Source organism: Cynara cardunculus (assembly GCF_001531365.2).
Source record: "Cynara cardunculus var. scolymus isolate 2C chromosome LG 11, CcrdV1, whole genome shotgun sequence".
NCBI lineage: Eukaryota > Viridiplantae > Streptophyta > Magnoliopsida > Asterales > Asteraceae > Cynara > Cynara cardunculus.
The window spans coordinates 12,007,530-12,028,727 of record NC_037538.1 but is presented as its reverse complement, the minus strand read 5'-3'; the positions used below and the strand labels follow the sequence as shown (position 1 = coordinate 12,028,727).

General features: G+C 34.6%; 4 protein-coding genes across 4 annotated transcripts; 1 reads left to right on the top strand and 3 right to left on the bottom strand.

Annotated features, from left to right (window-relative positions):
• Window positions 1–3,963: 3,963 nt before the first annotated feature.
• Window positions 3,964–6,400, top strand: LOC112521276 (protein STAY-GREEN 1, chloroplastic-like). The gene is made up of 4 exons (XM_025130035.1): window positions 3,964–4,420; window positions 4,520–4,693; window positions 5,677–5,844; window positions 5,993–6,400. Exons 1-4 carry the CDS (start codon window positions 4,283–4,285, stop codon window positions 6,263–6,265), a joined length of 753 nt encoding a protein of 250 aa, XP_024985803.1. The 5' UTR covers window positions 3,964–4,282; the 3' UTR covers window positions 6,266–6,400.
• Window positions 6,401–8,422: 2,022 nt separating this feature from the next.
• On the bottom strand, window positions 8,423–11,627 carry LOC112521621 (protein FIZZY-RELATED 2). The gene is made up of 10 exons (XM_025130589.1): window positions 11,146–11,627; window positions 10,781–10,903; window positions 10,570–10,674; window positions 10,093–10,272; window positions 9,928–9,990; window positions 9,489–9,683; window positions 9,261–9,362; window positions 9,020–9,082; window positions 8,807–8,875; window positions 8,423–8,688 (listed from the first exon to the last, which is right to left on the bottom strand). The coding sequence occupies exons 1-10, from the start codon at window positions 11,605–11,607 to the stop codon at window positions 8,635–8,637; spliced, it is 1,416 nt and encodes a 471-aa protein (XP_024986357.1). The 5' UTR covers window positions 11,608–11,627; the 3' UTR covers window positions 8,423–8,634.
• A 1,620-nt stretch (window positions 11,628–13,247) lies between these two features.
• On the bottom strand, window positions 13,248–14,106 carry LOC112521746 (expansin-A7-like). The gene is made up of 2 exons (XM_025130743.1): window positions 13,776–14,106; window positions 13,248–13,315 (listed from the first exon to the last, which is right to left on the bottom strand). The coding sequence occupies exons 1-2, from the start codon at window positions 14,104–14,106 to the stop codon at window positions 13,248–13,250; spliced, it is 399 nt and encodes a 132-aa protein (XP_024986511.1).
• A 194-nt stretch (window positions 14,107–14,300) lies between these two features.
• On the bottom strand, window positions 14,301–21,089 carry LOC112521112 (PGR5-like protein 1A, chloroplastic). Its single transcript, XM_025129793.1, has 11 exons — window positions 20,810–21,089; window positions 19,625–19,737; window positions 18,334–18,430; window positions 18,133–18,233; window positions 17,330–17,386; window positions 17,089–17,165; window positions 16,883–16,934; window positions 16,139–16,249; window positions 15,899–15,996; window positions 15,736–15,815; window positions 14,301–14,587 (listed from the first exon to the last, which is right to left on the bottom strand). The coding sequence occupies exons 1-10, from the start codon at window positions 21,006–21,008 to the stop codon at window positions 15,746–15,748; spliced, it is 975 nt and encodes a 324-aa protein (XP_024985561.1). The 5' UTR covers window positions 21,009–21,089; the 3' UTR covers window positions 14,301–14,587; window positions 15,736–15,745.
• Window positions 21,090–21,198: the final 109 nt, after the last annotated feature.

Here is a 21,198-nt window from a genome sequence, read left to right as displayed (position 1 = left end):
TTTTTTCATCGATAGTCTGTAATTAGAACCATAACTCTTATTTATTCAAATTGTATTAATATGTAAAGATCAAGTGTAACCTATATCATCGTTAAATCTKGTYTTATAAAACCAGTGAAACTTCAAAATCGTTAAAATTCATGACTCCCGCCGCATTGCGCGGGTACACAGCTAGTTAATTATTAAAATTTAAAATCTAGATTTTATTACAATTTATTTATAATATATGTTACAAAACACTTATAATTGCTTTTAAAAACAACTTATATACTAAATATTGGGTAATGCTTATTAATATATAATTATCTAAAATTTAAGTTACAGCTTATAATTGGATATGTACAAGTTTATAAAGCTACCACTACCAAACAGGTCCACATTTTCGGCGGATAGAGCTGCCGATGATTAATTTTCCGACGGAATACGACCACCGAAAATTTCTCCCGATTTATTTAAAAAAAGCTTGATTAAATTAAGAAAATATTTAAGCTTTTTTTTAAGTTGAATTAAATTACCGGTGAAAATCCACCGGTAAATTGATTATATTTTCATAATAATTATTTTTATTCTTTGAATAAAATAAATATTTCCGGCGGATGTATATGCCGGTAATTCGCCGAAAATGTATAAAATTATTAATTTTAAAATATTTTTCCAGTAAATATTTAAAACCTGTAAATCTGTAAATATTAAAAAAAAAAGCTAAAAAATGAAATGCCGCTAAATATCATACATTAAACTAAATAACAATTATCCCGATCAATTTAAAGTAGCACTTATTGTTCCAAACAAAAACTAAATTGTTTCAAAATCCTATTATGTGTGGTGCAATTTCTACTGTGAGCTAGCGAGTAGAACTTGTAACCGTTTACAAATAACCATGGGTATCTCCAAACCTTACGCAACAGTTTGTATGCCAAAATCCTAACAAGATCTGAAGCAGGGTCCGACCGAGACATAACCTACAATCATGTCATTTGTAATATTTTATTAAGTACATATAAATAATGATGAATAAAAGTTAATATGTATACGCTTACGTGGGTATGAAATCATCCAACAAAGTGATCGCCTCTACATTTGTCGAGACCCGCTTCATCAATATATAGTTATCTACTTTTAATCTCCGTATTGAAGATATCTATGAACGGAAAAACTTCTTCACAATTCAGTAAAATGTATCTGTGAGCTTTATGTATATCTTCATCCGATAGATTAACATGTGTTTCGCCTTTATTAAATAATCATTGACACAGAGTTTTAAATATCTTTAACCATTGGTTCGAAGATGAACAATCGAGGGCAAAATTCCGAGGCTCACGGTTCAGCCGTGTCTCTACCGTTGTTCTAAAAAACAACGAGCAATATGTAGATAGTTAACCAAATATGCTTCTACAATTGACCCTTCTACCCTTGCTCTGTTTCTCATTGTCCTTTTCAACGACCCTAGACGTCTCTCATAGAGATACATCCATCGATATTGAACCGGACCTCCAACTATTGCTTCATGTGCCAAATGTACCACAAGGTGTTCCATGGAATCAAAGAATCTCGGTGGGAATACTCTTTCCATCTTGCAAATAGTTTCCACTATACTTGTTTACAATTGAAGCAAATCGTCAATGTCTAACACCTTCGAGCATATTGCACGAAAGAATGTGCACAACTTAGTGATAACATCCCATATTGGAGCCAATACCATCCATTTTATAGAAAGAGGGAGTAGTCTTTGCATGAACACGTGACAATTATGACTTTTGAAACCATAGAAACTACCATCTTCGACGTTTACTAATGCACTTATGTTAGAAGCATAACCGTATGAGAATTTATACTTCTTCAACCATTCAGAGACCTTTCCCACCTGTTCTTTGTTTAATGTGTTGGAAGCTTTTGGTTTAAAGATTTTATTCCGTTACTCCCTTACATGCAACTTCGGTCGATTGAAGTATTCTTCAATGTCTTTCCTTTCTTTTATGTTGTTTTTTGATTTTGGGGTGTCCATAATGGTGTGAAAGAGATGGTCAAACACATTCTTTTCAATGTGCATTACATCTAGGTTGTTCTGGATCAATAAAGTGTGCCAATATGGCAGCTCCTAGAAAAAGCTCTTCTTTACCCAATTGGATGTTACCCCAAAACCTATAGGCTTCCTATATAACCTTGATCTGCGTGGGACTCCTTCATAGATCGTTGGAAGACTATAAACTTATGCCCATATTTGCTCCCAGTTAGCAGAGGGTGTGGATTAGCTTTTTCGACATGTCCAACACGAAATTGGTTCCTATCACACCTGAACGAGTGTCTCATTGGCAGAAAACTGAGGTGACAGTCAAACCAACACGACTTTCCTCCGTTAAAAAAACTAATAGAATCGTTAAAACCCAATACGATCCATTAAAGTCCAATAGAACTGTTAAAGTTCAATACGATTTATTAAAGCACAATAAAACCGTTAAAGCCCAATAGAACAGTTAAAACCCAACTAACATCCACTAAAGCCTAATACGATCCATTAAAGCCTAATAGAACCGTTAAAGCACAATACGATTCATTAAATCCCAATAGAACCATTAAAGCCCAATAGAACCATTAAAGCCCAATAGAACCATTAAAACTCAACTAACATCCACTAAATCCCAATAAATCTATTAAAGCCCGATACGATCCAATGAATCCCAATACGATCCATTAAAACCCAATAGAACCATTAAAGCCCAATATGATCTATTAAAGCCCAATACAATCCATTAAAGTCCAATAAAACCGTTAAAGCCCAATTAACATCCACTAAAGCCCAAATACGATCCATTAAAGCCCAATACGACCCATTGAAGCCAATATGATCCATTAAAGTCCAATAGAACTGTTAAAGCCAATAGAACTGTTAAGCCCAACTAACATCCACTAAAGCCCAATATGAATCCATTAAAGCCCAATAGAACCGTTAAAGTCCAATTAACATTCATTAAAGCTCAACTAACATGCATTAAAGCCCAATACGATCCATTAAATTCAAATACGGTTCATTAAAGCCCAATACGATCAATTAAAGCCCAATAGAACCGTTAAAACCCAACTAACATCTATTGAAGCCCAATACGATCCATTAAAGCCCAACTAACATCTATTAAAGCCCAATACGATCCATTAAAGCCCAACAGAACCGTAAAGCACAACTAACATCCATTAAAACCCAATACGATCCATTAATTAAAGCCTAATAGAACTGCTAAAATCTAATATGATCCATTAAGAATGTATGTAATATTTTACATATATATAAAACCAAAAGTATGAAAAAAGAAAAAAAAACAATCAAAATTCAGCCAGTGAACCACCCGGAAAACCATTACGTTTTTTTATAAATCTTGAATAATTTATTATTTTAAATTACTGGCAACCACCGGTATCTGCCAGAAATTTAAAATAGTAAATTTTAATTATTTTTTGACGGATTATTGGAGGAGGTTAATCTTAAAAAATTAATCAAAATCCATCGAAAATCCACCGATAAATTATTGTAATTAGAGTTAATAATTTTGTAAAAAAATAATTTGTAAAATTCGCCGGAGATATTGCCGGAATATATTTAACTGCAAATTCTCGGCGGAATTTTTTGGTGTCCGCCGGTAATCCACCAGTAATTTTCTAGCGGATTTCCCCCCGAAAATATCCAGTTTTTTGGTAGGACACGTTTGAATTCCATAAAACCACTTGATAAACACGTTCACGTACAAAATATACGTTACACTTTAATATCACGACATATTTTTCTTATTTTATGAGAAAATTGTATTAATTTTTAGTTATCTGTCTACAATAAAATGCAACACTCATTTCAATACACCTTAATTATTAGTATCGACTCTTCCAAAGAAAATGTAAGAGAAAAACGTGGCGAAATTCAGCTAGATTTTTTTGTGGCCAAGTTGTTTAAAACCAATCAATATATCATATCATATCATGTGCCCCTCGTTATCGGTGTCATGCAAGATTTCATATAATCAATAATTCAAACTCACACCCAATTTATAACAACACGTTTTCAACCAAGAGTCAGTCACCACCAACTTCATTTCGACTTTCAAGCAATCTGTATTCATTAAAGCCCACACGCTACCACCCTTGCCTTCCGAGATTCAACTTCAAACCCGTTCATTAATTGTTGTTTTCCATTGTGTGTGTGTGTTCTTGGTGTTGTGTGTGTGCTATTAACTCACCATTCTACAACTTCGAAAAGATCATATAGACTTGTTGTAAGGGGCAGGTTTGGAAACAAATGGCATCTCTGATCCTCCCCTCCAAACTGAACCCCTCTTCTTCTTCTTCATTATCATCTTCATTTCTTGATCACCATGAAAGCTCCATGTTCATCTGCAAAAGAAGTACAAAGCTGCTCAAGAAGACTCACTCACCTGTAATTAATTAATCAAACATCATTCTTAAATCTATTTGGTTTAATTATGATTGTTTCAGTATCTTTAGGGTTTCTTATTAAATGGGTATTCGGTTTCAGGTTGCAAGATTATTTGGGCCATCCATTTTTGAAGCTCCAAAGTTGCAGGTGGTGTTTCTGGGAGTTGATGAGACGAAGCATCCTGGGAATCTCCCAAGAACCTACACCCTTACACACAGCGATGTTACTTCTAAGTTGACTCTCGCCATCTCTCAAAACATCAACAATTCTCAGGTAAATCAAACTATGTATAATAATACTTGATGTTCTTGTTTTTAATCAAATTTCGGAATATAATTAAACCCAGATGAAATTAAATATTGGATTTTGGTCAGGTTTTTGATTTTTATATGTCACACCAAACGATTTCTGTGTATATATATACCCCACACTCAAAATCATTATTTAAAGATGACAAGGACGTATATATATATACAATCATTTAACAGTGCAACTTTTTGTTTTATATATATTCCTTTACCATTTTCATATTCACACACATTAATCATTAAGCTCCCTCTATTAGCTTTCTTCCGGATTCGGTCGCTACATCAAATGTCGTTAACTTTTGTGAATCCATGCGTCCTTCATAACTTTTCATTCATAACTCAAATCAAAATGTTTTCTCTTGACCTATTTCATCGATAAGTTATCATGTTTTTTCAATTACAACTCCTGTACCTATACACGTAGTAGTATCTTCGTAAGGTCATAACTTTTCGCTTATAACTTAAGCAACATAAAATAATTATCCTGATCTAAATTACAAACAAAAGGTTATGACGTTAAGGTGTTATTACATATATACACAAGTGGTAATGGAAAAAAGCACACCCATTCTTTGATTTTGCTTGATAAATCATCAAGTTTTACAAACATCGTAGATTTTGAACAAACAGACAATTTAAAAAAATCATCACCAATCGAGTTAATTACAAATGAGAATTTATTAGATGAGACACACGTTATTAGATGTATACACAAGTTTTCACTTAATGGACAAAATATAACGACATATGATGCAAGTACCGAGTCCAGAACAAGATTTAAAACATAATGACAGAAAATGTAATGAACGAATTATTTAAGTGGTAACAAAGTGATGACTTAAACATATGATCTGAAGGTTGTAAAAAGCGGCTTACTGATTAAGTATAAAAAGTCCATTATCATAAATGTGAAGGGGCAAATGAGTAATTTGAATGGTTTAATTGCAGTTGCAAGGTTGGTATAACAAGTTATACAGGGATGAAGTGGTGGCAGAATGGAGAAAAGTGAAAGAGGAGATGTCTCTTCATGTTCATTGTCATATAAGTGGAGGCCATTTCCTGCTCGACTTATTTGCTCGTCTCCGATTCTTTATTTTCACCAAAGAACTACCCTTGGTACGTACAACAATCCATGCATAAAGTACTAACCATTTATATATATATACATGCATACCCTTTTGCTTTTAGTATGTACAACTATATATATATATATATATCAATGCATACTTATATAAGGTTCAACTACTATTATATATACATACAGGTACTGAAGGCATTTGAACATGGAGATGGGAGTTTGTTGAGCAACTATCCTGAGCTTCAAGAAGCTTTGGTTTGGGTATATTTTCACTCTAACATTCCAGAGTTTAACAGGGTGGAATGTTGGGGTCCGCTTAAAGAAGCTGGTCAGTGCTTGGCTAAACCTGCACCTATCATGTCAATTCATGAGATGCCAAATGTTTGTGGAGATGAGTGCTCTTGTTGCTTTCCATCCACTACGATTCATTGGTCAGAAGATCTGGCCAATGCCAAGTAGGTGAAGGATTCAACAAGACATACTCTCAATAATTTTAATAAGCCATGTGGTAAATTTCTTTATGTATATTTTCCAGATCTTGGAAAATACGCCCTGTTATATAATAATATTGTATGGTGCCATGATTCAGATATCACCTCTATCTAACATTTATATATATATATATATATATATATATATATATATATATGTTTGTTTAAATATATTTGAATCAATGTACAATGAATTTCCTTTACAAACTATCACTTGATGATATGTTTGGCACTTTTGTCCTTGCTGCAAAAGTAAAACTTGGCTGAATGATAAATACATTTGATTCCAACCATCATTGGAGTTGATCAAAATATTGATAACGAATTATTAGAGCTGAATGAACTAAAGAACAATTAATCGTATGTAACTAAAATGATACCGAGTATAGTAGTGTCATTCCTAATTAAGGTTCTTTGAAGCAATTGCTCACATTATCTAAATGACCTATTTCATATACTCTCCAAATTTCATTGTCTCCTTTTATATTATCCATAAATATGGATCCGTTTATTGGATAAAAATCTCATATCACACGTTTCATTCTTGTCCAACCAATAAAATTAAGATGCATTAGAGTTTGATTGATTTATCTTACGTAAGTACGCATTCCCTCTCCAATGATTTGTATTCATATATATGATTGGTGGATATACTTGAGACAGAAGAATTTAATACATAAACTTTTTTATCCCTGTATATTCATCATATATAAATATCATGTATTTAATCAAGAACACTGCCTGAGAGAAAGAACTATGACATGACATCGGATTATTTTAATAATTCAAAAATAAGACTTCAAATATTTGTTATTTAGAAAATAGGATGAGAGTTTTGGTATATTAAACTCTGTTCAAGTTGTATCATTTCTTTAGTCGTTATATTTGAATTCAATTTATAGGAATAAAATATGATAAAGTTTTTTGTTTAAAACAATATGATACAGTTATTGAAAATTAATTTTATTCTAATGTTTGTACAAATTACAAAAAGAAAAATAATAAGGACATTTAATGTATTAATTCCCTTGAAAATGTGTAGTTATATAATTATATTATTCGTTTGAATTTTTTGATGTAATTCTGTAATTTTATTTCAATTATTATAAGAATAAAAATATTATAAACATGTTTGGATAGAAATAAGTTAACTTAAAATTTAGTTTATTGAAAAACTAGTTGGAATAACTTATGAAGAGTTTTTAACTTTTTTGTCACTTTTTTCGATTATAACTTATATTAATATTAATTATAAGTAAATATTAACTATTAATAAATAAAAATTAGTTACTACTAATATTAAATTATTAACTAACTTTAATTATACATTATATATTAATATTAATTATTTAAAACTATTATTATTGGGTCTTATTAGATGTATTTAAGAAAATGAGGGTGCCTTTAAAATATCCCGATTATTAATCATATCTATTTTGTTAATAAAATAAATTAATATATATGGCATCTTTGTCCTTTCTTCTGAAAGAATGATTTATTCTGCTATCTTTCTGTTAATAGCAGTAATTTTTTAAATCTTAACCGTATGAAAAAACTTTTTTTTTATTAACCTGGATATTTAACCCGCGAGCCGACTAATTCCAAGGCAACCATCTGCTTTGCAGATATCCCGGAGTCACCACATTTGAACCTCCATGGCCACAAGAGAAATTTTATTCCTCATTGGATTTAAACCTGAAACCTCCAGATACTTTTGACCTTTGGAACCAAACTCAAACCAATCAGACACCACCCTTGTGGTTGTATGGAAAAACTTTTGATGCATGGAGATGTACAAAGCCTGGTCCAAATCCGAGCCTGTTTTCCAGTATTTAGAAAAAGCTTGTGCTTTTTCAGGCCTGAGCCAAACCCGGCTCTAGAGTTGGATGAGGGCCTGATCGGGCTTTGTCAGGCCATAGTTTATTGAGCCATACGATAATCCAGTCTTAAATTATGTTTTCTTGTGTGATTGGGCTTAAAGGACAGGTCTAGCCCTAAGTCTGTGGCTTCAGGCTTGGACTTTTTTGTGTAATAACAAAAGTGATGGGTTGGTTGGCATCCAGCCACCCCGAAAACACTATGATTTTTCCTCCATGAAGGCTGTAGATCATAAGAAGAGCATTTAAACGCTCGTATTCACTGCTCCTGGTTAGATAAAGTTATTTACACAAAATCCAAATCGACCATGAAGCCTGAATGAGGGTGCTTGATTATATCGAATCACAAAGCTCTTTAAAATATGAGCCTTTTTTGCCTCTGATTCTCAAACCTCTCCTTATCGTCTCGTCAGTTATAAGATATAACCGACGAAGACAACTTCTCTTTCATCAAAATTGATTAACGTATATGTGTCCTTCCAAATGATGATGCTCCAATCTTGCTCTCCCTATTCTGCACCCATTTATACATTTAGTGTCAAGATTTCATATTCTAAATAATATTTACTATATATAGCATGAAAATAAGTTTCTTTGACCTCAAAAGCCAAAGTGGCAAGTGTATGCTTTACCTGCGATTTAGGAGAAGGAAACGCATTCCAGAATCTAAGGGTTTCATCCCCAGCTCCAGTCACAATCGTCTGCAAAACCATCGTTCAGTTAATTAAAATTTGCCATCATTACAACACGTCAACCGAATTTACACAACTTCGAATAAAAACCCATGATTTTATTTCTGAAACGGCCTGAAAACACGTGATTAATCAGCCTTATACTAAGATTACCTGACCATCAGGTGAGATTGCAAGGTAGAGAACTCTATATGTATGCCCAGTAAGAGTTGCCAGCTGCATTCAAAATTCACATTTATATGTATACCCAATAAGAGTTGCCAACTTTCAATTTTGGATTAGAATTCACAAAAATGACAGAATTGGCAACTTTCTTTTTACAAAGAATATAATCTGTCAACATTGAGTTGAGAAATAACTTACTTGACACTAAGAACAGGAAACAAGATCATACCTTTGACATAGAAGGGTATCTCCATACTATAACTTGGTTCTGAGAGTATCCATGGGTGCTCACAAGTTCGTTGCCATTCTTTGACCAAACAAGATTACATACCTGACAAAGATTACAGACCCTCTTCTTGAATTCTTGTTAAATAAATGGGGAAAAGAAAAGAAAAGAAAGAATCTTGCTTCAATCTTTTGAGAACATATGTTTCAGAAGTGCAGAGCATTTAATTACCTGACTACCAGTATCCACACAGTTCAGGTGAGAATTGGTGCTTGTGTTCCAAAAACGGATACAACGGTCAGCTGTGCCGCCGCCAGAAGCTAGAAGTCCGTAAAGATGTGGGGACCACGCAATTGCTTTCACAGCAGCCGTGTGCTCACAGTACTTCAGAACAGGTTGTGTTGAATGTTGGTTCCAAACAAAAAGCTGCATCAGTGGACCAAAAGGTGTTCATCACGAAGTTTTTACTTTAAAATGTGTTCTTATCAGAAGTTGAGTTGTTATGCTTCTGAGACATGCAGAAAAACAAAAAGAATAAATAAACACTTCTTGCTGGCGATAGGAAGCACTCCTCCCTTGATTTTGGGTTGGGAGAGGGGGGGGGGGGGGGAGGGGGTCGAGGATGGGGAGAGGATGCTTGGAAACTTATTAAAAACACCTGATTACATACCCTATTATCATTTCCGCCAGATGCTAGTTCACGGTTATCATGAGACCACTTGAGTCCACACACCTATGATTCGGACAAAGATGTTTAAGGCCAGCAGATGGCATGTAATAATGATCATTTTTGTGATGAAAAGAAAAAGACATCCAAGTTTTAGAAGTAGCTTACCTCTGATTTATGACCATTTAGCTTACTAACAAAATCTTGTTGTGCACGAGGATCACGTTGAAGAACACTTTTATCCCGGCTTCCTGAAGATAACATAGATGAACTCCAAGCTAGGGCTCCAACACGTGATCTGTGTCCTTCCATGGTTCTTACTCTCTTACAATGAAACACATCCCATATCTGAAATGACAAAGTCGGCTTTTTAGCATATAATCGGCTCTGCGGTAGTTGAACCATTTTGTGATGTAAATATTAGACCAATAATATTTGTTATAATAGCTGATTTACCCAACCCCAACATTTCATAATCGTTAATTGTCGCATGCATTTACAATTATGCAAATTATGGATATAAGATCTTATTCAGAATGATGCTTTTCATCAACCTTCATAAAATTTTAAATGCTTATTAATCAATTTGTATAAACAACAAACAGTAAAGAAAGATAAACTAGACAATCAAACGATCATAATCACCTGGACTTTTCCATTGCTAGTACCAACGGCAAGACTCGTTCCCTGGTGAGCCCACCCAACCGAACAGACGGTGTCATCAACACCCAAATCACACAACTGGGTAACCTGCATTGTCATGAAACTTCAACTTTTGAACAAATATTTAGAAGAAACACATGATCTAATAAGTCGAAATCATAAAAACTACATTAGTACAAGTTATAACTTATACCTTACTGCTAAAGGCGTTCAATAAATATACACAATTGCCCAATCCCACAGCCAGGACATTATGAGAAGACCAGTCTACAAGATTAAGGTAAAAATCATCTTGCAATGCTGGTGCATCCAAAACCTAAAATCAAACAAAAAGATCACAAAAATTAAGTACATACCCAATCCTCAAAAATGGTTGATATTCAATAACCCTAGGCACTTAAGCCTTCAGTGCTGAAAAAAACCAATCTGGTCAAAACCCACAGAAGAAATCAAATAAATCAATCAGAAATTTAGCTTTTGGTGCTAAAACCCCCAAATGATTAGAAGCCAATGCCATCAAATTAGCAAAAAATTGGAGTAATTGATTGGATAACTAACCTTATAAGGAGACCTGGGAACTATTCTTGGAGATTTAGCAGGTCTATGACTAACCCCAGGCAACTGATTATCAACGCCAAACGGAGACAACGAATGCAGAGACTGCCTAGTCTCACTCTTGAAACGGAAAATATTTCGGCTTACCGGAGTAGTAGTAGCGATCGTAAAGTTCTTCTTATCAGGCGTACTGGGAGGAACAAAGCCCAGATCTGGTCCAAACAATGCGTTTCTCAAAAGAGCAGTGTAGTTGGAGGAAGAAGAAGAAGTGTCATCTCCATGGCCTCCGTCGGACGTCGGCGGAGGAGATATACCAAATAGAGCGAAATTGGAGGCGGATCGAGAAGGGATAAAGCGGTCGCTGTAGATGGTGCGTGATGGAGATGGGTGGTAATAGTTTAGAGATGAGATTTTAGATGATGGGGTTGTGGGGTTTTGATTCTGAGATGAAGATTGATTGTTCATCTCGTTGGAGTTTGTTGACTGAAGATGAACGACGGCTATAGATAGCGGCCGGTTATTTACCCGGGAACGGTGAACGGATAGGGATTTTGCCGCGGAAATCGATAATCATAGGGACCGAGTAAACTTCACTTTTGGTGCCTAAAGTTTGTTAATTTCAATGTATATCGTCCCTAAACTTTTAAAACTCGGATTTGGTCTCTCATGTCTATCATTCCACAACAGTTTTAGTCCCCCTTCTAACGACAATTAATTTTTTCCATTAATTCTAACTTAACGAGGAATATTTTAGTAATTTTACCTATTTTCTTAATTTTCAATTAAAATTAAAAAAATCCACTTACAAATTAAAACTCATCCAAACACCCTCAAACCCATAACAAAGAATTTTCGTCTTTTAATTGAAACACCTCGAGACTTAAATCAAATATTCCTTTCTTCCTCCAAACACACCGAACCTCTAACAATTTTTCCACCCTTATCGTAATTAGCATTCATCCATTCATTTGCAGAATCGTAACAAACCCTTAGTCCCGTTGCAGAATCCTAGTTAGTGAAATCGATGGGGACACATGGGGAGGGCTTTCTGGTTATATTATCGACATTGATAGAGAAGCAGGGGAGGGTGCTATTTTTTATGTTTGTGACATCAGGGGATACATAAAGATGGGTTTTTTAGTTCAATTTGTGACATCGACAAGGAAACATGGGGAAAGGTCTTTCTGGTTTAGTTCATGACATCAACAGGGACACAGAGGGGTATGTGGTTATGGTCATCGATGGGAAAAGAGGGTATGGATTTTTTGGCAATAATCAAGTTGGTGTTGGTGAAACTCGATAAGAACATTGGTAGCGCAGTGGCTCAACTAGAATATGCTAGTGCAATATGATGCATGATGTATGCAATGCATTGTATTAGACCGGACATTGCTTTTGTTGTGAATAAACTGAGTCAATATACTAACAATCTGCCAAATCACTGGAAAACAATTAACAGAATACTGGGCTACTTAAAAAGAACCAGGGATATAGAGTTGATATATCCTACACATCCAGGAATCTTAGAGGGATATTCCGATGCCAGTTGCATGAATATACTTGAACGTAAATATATTATTTTAAAATAAATATGCGGGTTTCCGTCCACCCATATGGAATATTGTATGAATATACTTGAACGTAAATATATCCTTGATTGAATTTTATATTAAAATTGAGTTACAATTTGAAAAAGAACATATATCAATACGAGTGTCATGATATAATTTGTTTAATTTTTAAAATAATTGATTGAAATAAATATGCGGGTTTCCGTCCACTCATGTGGAAAGGGTAACATCGAATTTTTATAATGCTTCCATCCTCATTGATTACAAAAAATGGTAAAAAAGGAATATTATAAAAACTAAAAAATGTTGTATGCATTATTGATTTGTACATAATGCTTTAATAATTGTATTCTTGAAGAATTAATAGTTTTTAAGATATAAAACCTAAATGATTTATAATAGAATATAGACAACGTTAAAATTGAGTAATTTTTAAACATGTCATTTTTTGTTGTTTTTAAATTTATCAATTAATTTTTTCAAACATGTTTAGTTTATAAGTTATATTTTCAGCTAGCAGTTAGCTTTTCGGAACTAACTCGTCACCAACAACCAATACCCATTTCCTTGCAAAGAAAACTTCATCCCACTTTTAAGGTACCCTGCAACAAAGCAAACATTGTAGAAGTCATTATAACGTCTTGAGAGAGTGTTTAAGGAGACTTTTAATTTTATAACCAACAATTGTACGTGATATATAAGGTTACAATCAGTTATTTAGAGGAAATTAAGTGATTTAACAAGTTTTATCGACAAAGTTGGACAATCTAATAAGACATAAGAAATGAATCATCTAATTGACCTTTTTATATGACATTTTTGAAAAGTGACCTATAATCCTATTAGATTGTCCCACTTCCTCGATAAAACTTGTTAGATCAGTCAATCTCGTCCAAACAACTTATTGTAACATTAGTATATAACTGAAAGTTATCGTTTTATAAACTTAAATCCTATTAAGTACTCTATCAGGTCGCCAAAGGACGGGACACTCTAAAAAACCCATTTCATTGTAGTGGTACAACTTATCAAATGCATCTGATCGAAAAGACAGAAGTTTACCTGCGGTACATGACGGGGACATACTGGCCTTCCATCGTGCGATTTGCATGAAGGCGGGCTTAGCCATGTTCAAATGGGTTCTTGGGGGATTACACCATCCACCATTGTTCAGAGTCCTGGGATCAGTTGGGTGGGCAGAGGTTTGTCGCTGTGACCGTGGCCACACCATGGGAACACCATGGAGATTGGACACAACGAATCTGATAACACTGCCCACCCGCATATCCATTGCTAAAGATCGTCGAACTAATGCTGCTGTATTGGTCCCATACCCGTTAGTCACCAGTTTCTGACTATTATTTTCAAGTCGCATGTGATTAGTATCAGCCATCTACGGTAGAATACATGCTTAGACAATTCGTACCCATGGCTGAAGCGGCAGACTCGTCCCCATACAACATGGCGTGGGCCAGGGTCCAAGTGCTCGGCTGATAAACAGCCGATGCATGATATGCACCTGAGGTTACATAAGCAAGCTTAGATCATCATGCTGCTCAAAACGAGATTTGTGCCATGTAGGCAATTGACAAGGTACGAGCAGGTTTAATGTTGTTAATATTATCTTTGTATCGAATTCGAATATACATATGAGATACATGGTGTGCACTTCCATATTGTATGTACACGACTATGGTCGATTGCGAACACACATTCATCGAACCCTTGTCTAATAAAAGATATATACGTCCTCCAATAATCTGGAAAAAGTAAAAGACAACCTACGAACATTCACAACAGCATATGCCTATATGCATCTTGTCTTGCAACAATTTGATACGGTCATTGATCGTCCTGCATTCATGACATCCATCCTGAAAAATTGCAATGGTTAACTTCATATGTATTTAGAAGTACTAGAACGGTACTCGCGCAATGCAACAAGATATATCTAGATTTTAATTTTTTATTTTATTCACTTTCTCTGTCGATATAATACGGTTTTACGTGGTTTTAGAAAACAATAATATTTTTATTTTTCAACGAAATATAAATTTATAAGTTGAACTTAAGCACAATTTACTTGTACTATTGAATTTTAAGTAATATGCATCAATAAACAGTACTTCATGCATAAAAAAATGTTTTTAAGAGTTTTTGTCAAATGTTTTAATACAGTATAAATAAAACCAAACACGCTTAGTATGCCCCATTCGGAAGTAGGGTTTTGAGTTAGATGTAAGTAGACCACTCTCCTACCACCGAAAGGATCCTACCACAAAGAGAAGAGCGGCTACAACAACAAAATCGACTTTATAGGATGTCAAAATCTCATAATAGACTACTTTATAGGAATTAAAATTTATAAAAAAAAAACAATTGTGTATCCTATTTAAATGTGTTATAATAGGATGTTAGGACGTATTAGGCTATCCTAACAAGTTTTTTAGAAGAATTTTGAAAGATAATGTGTTATCAACTATTTTATAGGTCAATTTTAAGAAGTGTCCTATGAACACATCTTTTTATAAAATGCTTTTCGAATATTCTTATAAAAAACTAATAGGACTTTTTATTTTAAAATGTCCTAAACAAGTTATAATAAGTTGTATTAGGAAGCCCAAAAACGTCCTATCGATTGATTATAACACCTTTTACACAATGCATAATTGTTTGGTACTATAAACCTAGGTCCTATAAAGCAGTTTATAAAGACATTCAAGGCATGTTTGTTAGCAGCTTAATGAGCTTAATGGGACTCGGAGCTTATTCGGCCAACTATACATGAGTGCTTGGTAGTGGCTTAATGATATAGAAAGTGACTTATTCAATATGCTTCTAAACGGGAGCTTTACGTAGAAAGCCAAGTTTTTTCCGAACTTGTCGCTCCCAATTAAAAAACACATTTGACATCCTACAAAACAATTTTGTTGCAGTGGGCTCTGTTGAGAGAATGTAAGCGGCTCTATTGATCTAAAGTTGATTTAAGATTATGGAAATAGAGGATGGTTTGTGAGGATACCTGCTTCCAGTCAAGCTTCACTTCCTTCTGGCAGCGTTATCAAGCGAGTATTTTGATCAAACACTAGTACAGTTTGACAGCTGAAAACACAATGCTATTTGTCATCCTAAAATGTGGATTACTTAACAAGATTGATGATTAGGGTTACAAGTCATTAACTTACTTTGTGCATTTCGCATTGTTGGTGGTACCCCCACTGGAAATCGACAATATGGTTCCGAAGAATGAATTATTCTCTGTACCACAGTTTGGACAAATCCCCTGAAAATGTGAACTTTGTATTAGTCGTTGAAGATGGTAAGTTAATTCATAGGCAAAATTACGAAATTGCCCCTAGTCTCATGGTCAACCAGCACAACTTCGCTAGGCTTCATAAGACCTGAAATGATGATAAAGACCGTACCTTCAATATCAAAAAGTCTTTCACAATGAGACTGGTAAATGAGAAAGATAACCACAGTATGAAGGGCAGAGCAGCGAACCAGGTGAAGATGAAACTAAATGGCTCTGGGAGCTGAAAAATATGAACAAAATTTACGCTATCAGAACTGAAAAATAAATACTTCACAAAGAAAAAGAGAACAATAATACCATGCAACTGCTATCATTAACAATCACTATTTATTTCCAAGATTTCTTTTCTTGGAGAACAGAAAAAAGAACAATACAAATAGGAGATTTTTAGGAATATACCCTTAATGAGATTGTAGTTCAATCTATGACCTTCTAATGAGTATAAACCTATTTTTTCTTATATAGGCCAGGAGGTCATAAATTTAACTAAAAACTCATTTAAGGTCATATCCCTAAATGACCCATACAAATAGTGAATACCGGATGGTTCAAATAAAGAGGCTAAAATATTGTGATAAGGTAAGAAGAGAAGGTTCACATGTGAATCAATAAACAAATCTATTTGAAGATGCATATGTGAACCAACGTTACAGATTATTCAATGGGTTCACATATGCATCTTCATATAGATTTTTTTTAATTACTAACATATGAACCTTTCCTTAACCTTCCTTTCTTACATTTTCACGATATTTAACCTTCTTATTTGAACCGCCCAGCCCTCCAACAGATGATAAGATAAAATAAAATGAAATATGGAGAAGAAAGGTAATATATAAGTAACAACACATGCCTCCAAAAGGTATGTGATCTCAAACCCAGTAATGTCATCCAGGAAGAAGAATCTGTCATACACAAACATAAGTAAGGAATAAGAGTTTAAGTTGCAAAGGAAATGTTCACCAAAAAGAAAAAAAATTCAAATATAACAACTATTAGCATAGAGAATTAAATTAATCAACTATAAACCCGAATCCTAGTGAAAAAAATAAGGCTTACAATCCAACTGCAACAACAGCAGCAGGGACATTTATGAGGAACATCTTGAGATAATCAACAGAGAGATCGCTGTAAACCTACAACCAAAAATCATGAATGACGACGAAATATAATTCTAAACAGGAATCATTATTGACGAGGACGATTTCTATGAATCTTGCCACAGATTAACTTTGGTTATAATATAACATTGTGTTTTCAGGAAGCAAGAGTATCTGCAGATGGATCAGAAAGGCAATACCTTTCTTGTACGAAGACTGCATCGTGGACCCTCAACCACTATGTCACTTCCATCTTTCTGAAAGAATGTTAATTGAAGTTTGTAGCAATAGATGCTAAAGCATAAATAAACATAGAACTTGTAGCATTATTCAGTATAATACAGTGGTCTATAAAATTGTCAAATCCTTTTCGTGACAAGCTATCTGAGTCGTCAAAATCTTATTCGCAAAAACCTCTCTAGAGTAAGGGGTCTCCATGGAAACTACCTCTTTACCCTTTGAGATAGGGGTAAGGTTGCATACATCGTTACCCCAGACCCTACTTTCGAGTAGGACATGTTGGGTTTCGTTTATAGACTGTAGTGTCAACTTTCTAACACAAGCACCTGAGAAAAAGACACACACACACACACACACACATATAGACCCTTTATATAGGCCACAAATCAAATAAAAATGTGCTAAATGTTACAAACTGTGAAAACTAGTTTCATGTATTGTTTTGTAGATGAAACAACACGTGTGAAAACCAAACCCGTGAAAATCAACCAAAACCATCCAATGAGTTTGATTTTCGTGTGTCTGTTTCATGTATAGAAGTATTTTTGTATTTTTTCGCATGCAAAACATTCCTTGACGTCTCATCCACGAAAGAACACTTGATGAACACTGCATGTTCACATTGTGCTGTTTCATCCATGAAACAACACATACAAGCTGGTTATCACGGTTTGTAACATTTTGGCAGTTTCTATTTGAATGCAAGATCTTATTGTAAACCGATTGAAATGTGGTTATCATATCAAGGCATTGTTTCACATACCTTTAGTTGCATCTTCAGTTTGTCATACTCTGCATCAGTCATTATTGGGTTACCAGATACATATGCCATTGCTGCCTCTAAAAACTTCTGTTCATCAGAGCCTGCAACATATAGAAATCAAAATCGTCACATGCTAGCAAGTTGACAGAAGACCTGATCACATGAAGAGATCAATAGGTTGAAACCACAAGTTATCCATACTTAGCATTACAACGCTGCTTCCTTCCCACATCAGTTCTTCCTTGAGGTTGTCAAATTCCTCATTTGACATGATAGCTTTTCCTTCATAATAGAAAGACTGCAAAAGAAAAGAGTATAATTAGTAGCAAATATAAAGAAAACTAAATTATTTGTGAATGAAGATGCAGAACCAAATCGAACCGGTAAATCCCACTCGAAAGTAGGGTCTGGGGGTGAGATGTAAGCAGTCCTAACTTCTACCCAAAAGAGTTGAGAGGCTGTTTCTGTGAAGACTCCCAACTTGTGCAAAAGTGTGAGTAAACAGGTAGCAAGAGCAAAGACCAACACATGGTGAATATAGAACGGAAAGAATAAGTAGAAGTGTGGAAAGAAATGAGGGGGCGTTTGGTTTATTGAATGGTTTCGAATGATTTGGATTTCGTGAAAAGATTTGGAATTGGAAGCATTTGGATTGAAAGGGTTTGGAATCTTTGGTATGTTTGGTTTGTAGGATTTGGAATGAAATTGAATTTCATTCCTAATGAATAATTTGTAATAACAAATAATAAATAATTATAAAAATAATTATAAAAATAATTAAATTACCTTTTTATTAATTGATTATTAGAAAACAAATTTTTTTAACATATTTTTAAACATTATTATATACAAATCCTACAAAATCCCATGAAATCCCAACCTCCCCCTTGGGATTTCAAAATCCTATGTTTGATGGATCTCAAAGAAATCCTAGGATTTCAAATTTGAGCAATCTTGCAAACCAAACATGGGATTGGAATGGATTTGAATTCCAAATCCCCCTAAATCCATTTCATTCCTGCAAACCAAACATAACCTGATTGAATTTGTACCAGTAACAGAAATCCTCACGTCACTTAGATGCAACTTCTCATTCCCACGTAACTAAAAATTTCTCACAATCACATGTGTATACATACGAATAGTTGTGTATGTATATATATATATATACATGAATGATCATACATACAACCATATATTTCTCCAATATACAATACTATGATCATGTATATGATCAAATGCTGATGGTGCCTGATCACATGTGATTGTGTATAATACGGCATCGTTGTTGTGTGTATACTGACAATCCTATACATGATCACACGTGATCATACATATAACCACTTTTGTCCATATTAACAATCACATGTGAATGTGTACAACATGACATCCTTGTGTGTATCCTACATATGATTGCATGTGATTGTGTAGAAAAGAAAAGCAGACATTTGTAGCATCTAAACAAATGGAAAAGAAGGACATTGTTAACTACTTGTAATGCTTGAAGAAAGTCTTGTTCCATTTCTCCTAGTGACTTCTTCTGTTGTTTCTCAATGCTGCAATAAGGCATAATGTTGCTGTCAACAACATCATCTTTAACTTGACCTGAAATAAATACCACAAATGAATTTCCACAAATTTGGCATGACAGTGCAACATCTATGTTCATGCATGCTTAAAATAAAAGGCCACAATTAGTGTTAGGGGATGTTTACCAAAGTTTTTGGGCAAGTGCTGACTGGGGTAAGAGGCCTGATCATGGTAAGAGATTTGACTCAGGTGGTTGTTACCGGAATTTGTCAATCAGAAAGTCAGCATAAGATTATGGGTTGAGCAAAAGGGATGGTTTTGAAGATGGGAAATGGAGGGGTAAATATGGAGAAAAGCATCGCTGATAGCAGTCAGCATTGTTCTAATCTTTCTCTAGTCAGATATACAGTCAGCAATGAGTCCCGATCAGAGGTATTTTTGGGTAAACAACTCATCTCTTACCCTTGTAAGATCCTCTTACCGGGTAAGAGGTGTTAAGTTGCAAGAGGCCCTTAATGTATATATATTCTTGTACAGTTCAAGGGTATTTTCTGTGATTAATAGATAGTGATTATTTATATAGTTTTTATAATCCGTTTGTAAACTAACTTTGATTCAATCCAATACAAGAACCTTATCCGAAACCATTTTCTCAAGTTCATCTCATCATCAATCATTCATTGTTTATCAACATCAAAGCAATAGGTGAGTTATTTCATCATTGTTTCTCCAGTATTCGTATCGAATGCCTCTTCATTGTGTTCTTGGTTGACACAACATCCTACTACATGGAAACCTTTAGTTTCATCGTTTTTCTTTATTATTTACCCAGATTTCTTCTAGTTTCTCCACCCAAATCTACAACTTTTAAACCCATATACCAAGAATTCTCTTTTTTACCGCCATCTGTTCGACAAAATGCCTCAACCAACTATTATCCGAGTGGGTAAATTTATTCCCCCATACTTATCGCTACCAAATCGATTTAGCTGTGGTTTCTTCAATTCATTCTTGAAATCCGTTGATTGTACGCTTGATGTTATTGTGCTTTAAAATCACATATCTCATAGTTCATCGCATCATCAATCATTCATCGTTAATCAATTCTAGCAATAAGGAAAGAAAAAAAAACCCAACCCTAACTAACCTGGCTGATCAGTGGTGGCCCTTGGGGAGATAATTACAAGTCTGCGTCGACTCAAAACATCTCTTCCAATGAGTTTATTCGACTGAACCCTCGACGACGAAGATAATGTAGAAGAAACAGATAAAGAAACAGAGGGTCTTGGAAGAGGAGCAGTGAAGAAGCGAGAATTGGTTACGGTGAAGCATAATTTGGATGCCATTTTCGGCTTGGGTGGTGGTGGTGAAGTTGATAGCAAGAATCATCAACTTGATTATTCATTTTGATGATCACTCTTTTTGGGAGGATTGAGAGATAAGATGTGAAGAAATGTGTGGAGCGAGGCCAAGAATCACCGTTTGTTTGTTGTGAGGCGAGGCACCGAGTCTACCCAGTCAGCATATCTATTGGTT

Excerpts from the sequence above, each read along its gene's own strand:
- LOC112521112 (XM_025129793.1), bottom strand. The coding sequence starts at position 21,008 with ATGGCATCCAAATTATGCTTCACCGTAACCAATTCTCGCTTCTTCACT. Across the intron at positions 18,234-18,333 it reads AAGCAGCGTTGTAATGCTAA|GCTCTGATGAACAGAAGTTT; the intron begins GTATGGATAACT and ends TATATGTTGCAG. Across the intron at positions 16,250-16,882 it reads AGATCACATACCTTTTGGAG|CTCCCAGAGCCATTTAGTTT; the intron begins GCATGTGTTGTT and ends CATATTTTTCAG.
- LOC112521746 (XM_025130743.1), bottom strand. The coding sequence starts at position 14,106 with ATGGCTGATACTAATCACATGCGACTTGAAAATAATAGTCAGAAACTG. Across the intron at positions 13,316-13,775 it reads GTCCCCGTCATGTACCGCAG|GGTACCTTAAAAGTGGGATG; the intron begins GTAAACTTCTGT and ends GCTTTGTTGCAG.
- LOC112521276 (XM_025130035.1), top strand. The coding sequence starts at position 4,283 with ATGGCATCTCTGATCCTCCCCTCCAAACTGAACCCCTCTTCTTCTTCT. Across the intron at positions 4,694-5,676 it reads AAAACATCAACAATTCTCAG|TTGCAAGGTTGGTATAACAA; the intron begins GTAAATCAAACT and ends GTTTAATTGCAG. Across the intron at positions 5,845-5,992 it reads TCACCAAAGAACTACCCTTG|GTACTGAAGGCATTTGAACA; the intron begins GTACGTACAACA and ends ATATACATACAG.
- LOC112521621 (XM_025130589.1), bottom strand. The coding sequence starts at position 11,607 with ATGAACAATCAATCTTCATCTCAGAATCAAAACCCCACAACCCCATCA. Across the intron at positions 8,876-9,019 it reads CAATCTCACCTGATGGTCAG|ACGATTGTGACTGGAGCTGG; the intron begins GTAATCTTAGTA and ends ATGGTTTTGCAG. Across the intron at positions 8,689-8,806 it reads TTCCTTCTCCTAAATCGCAG|AATAGGGAGAGCAAGATTGG; the intron begins GTAAAGCATACA and ends AAATGGGTGCAG.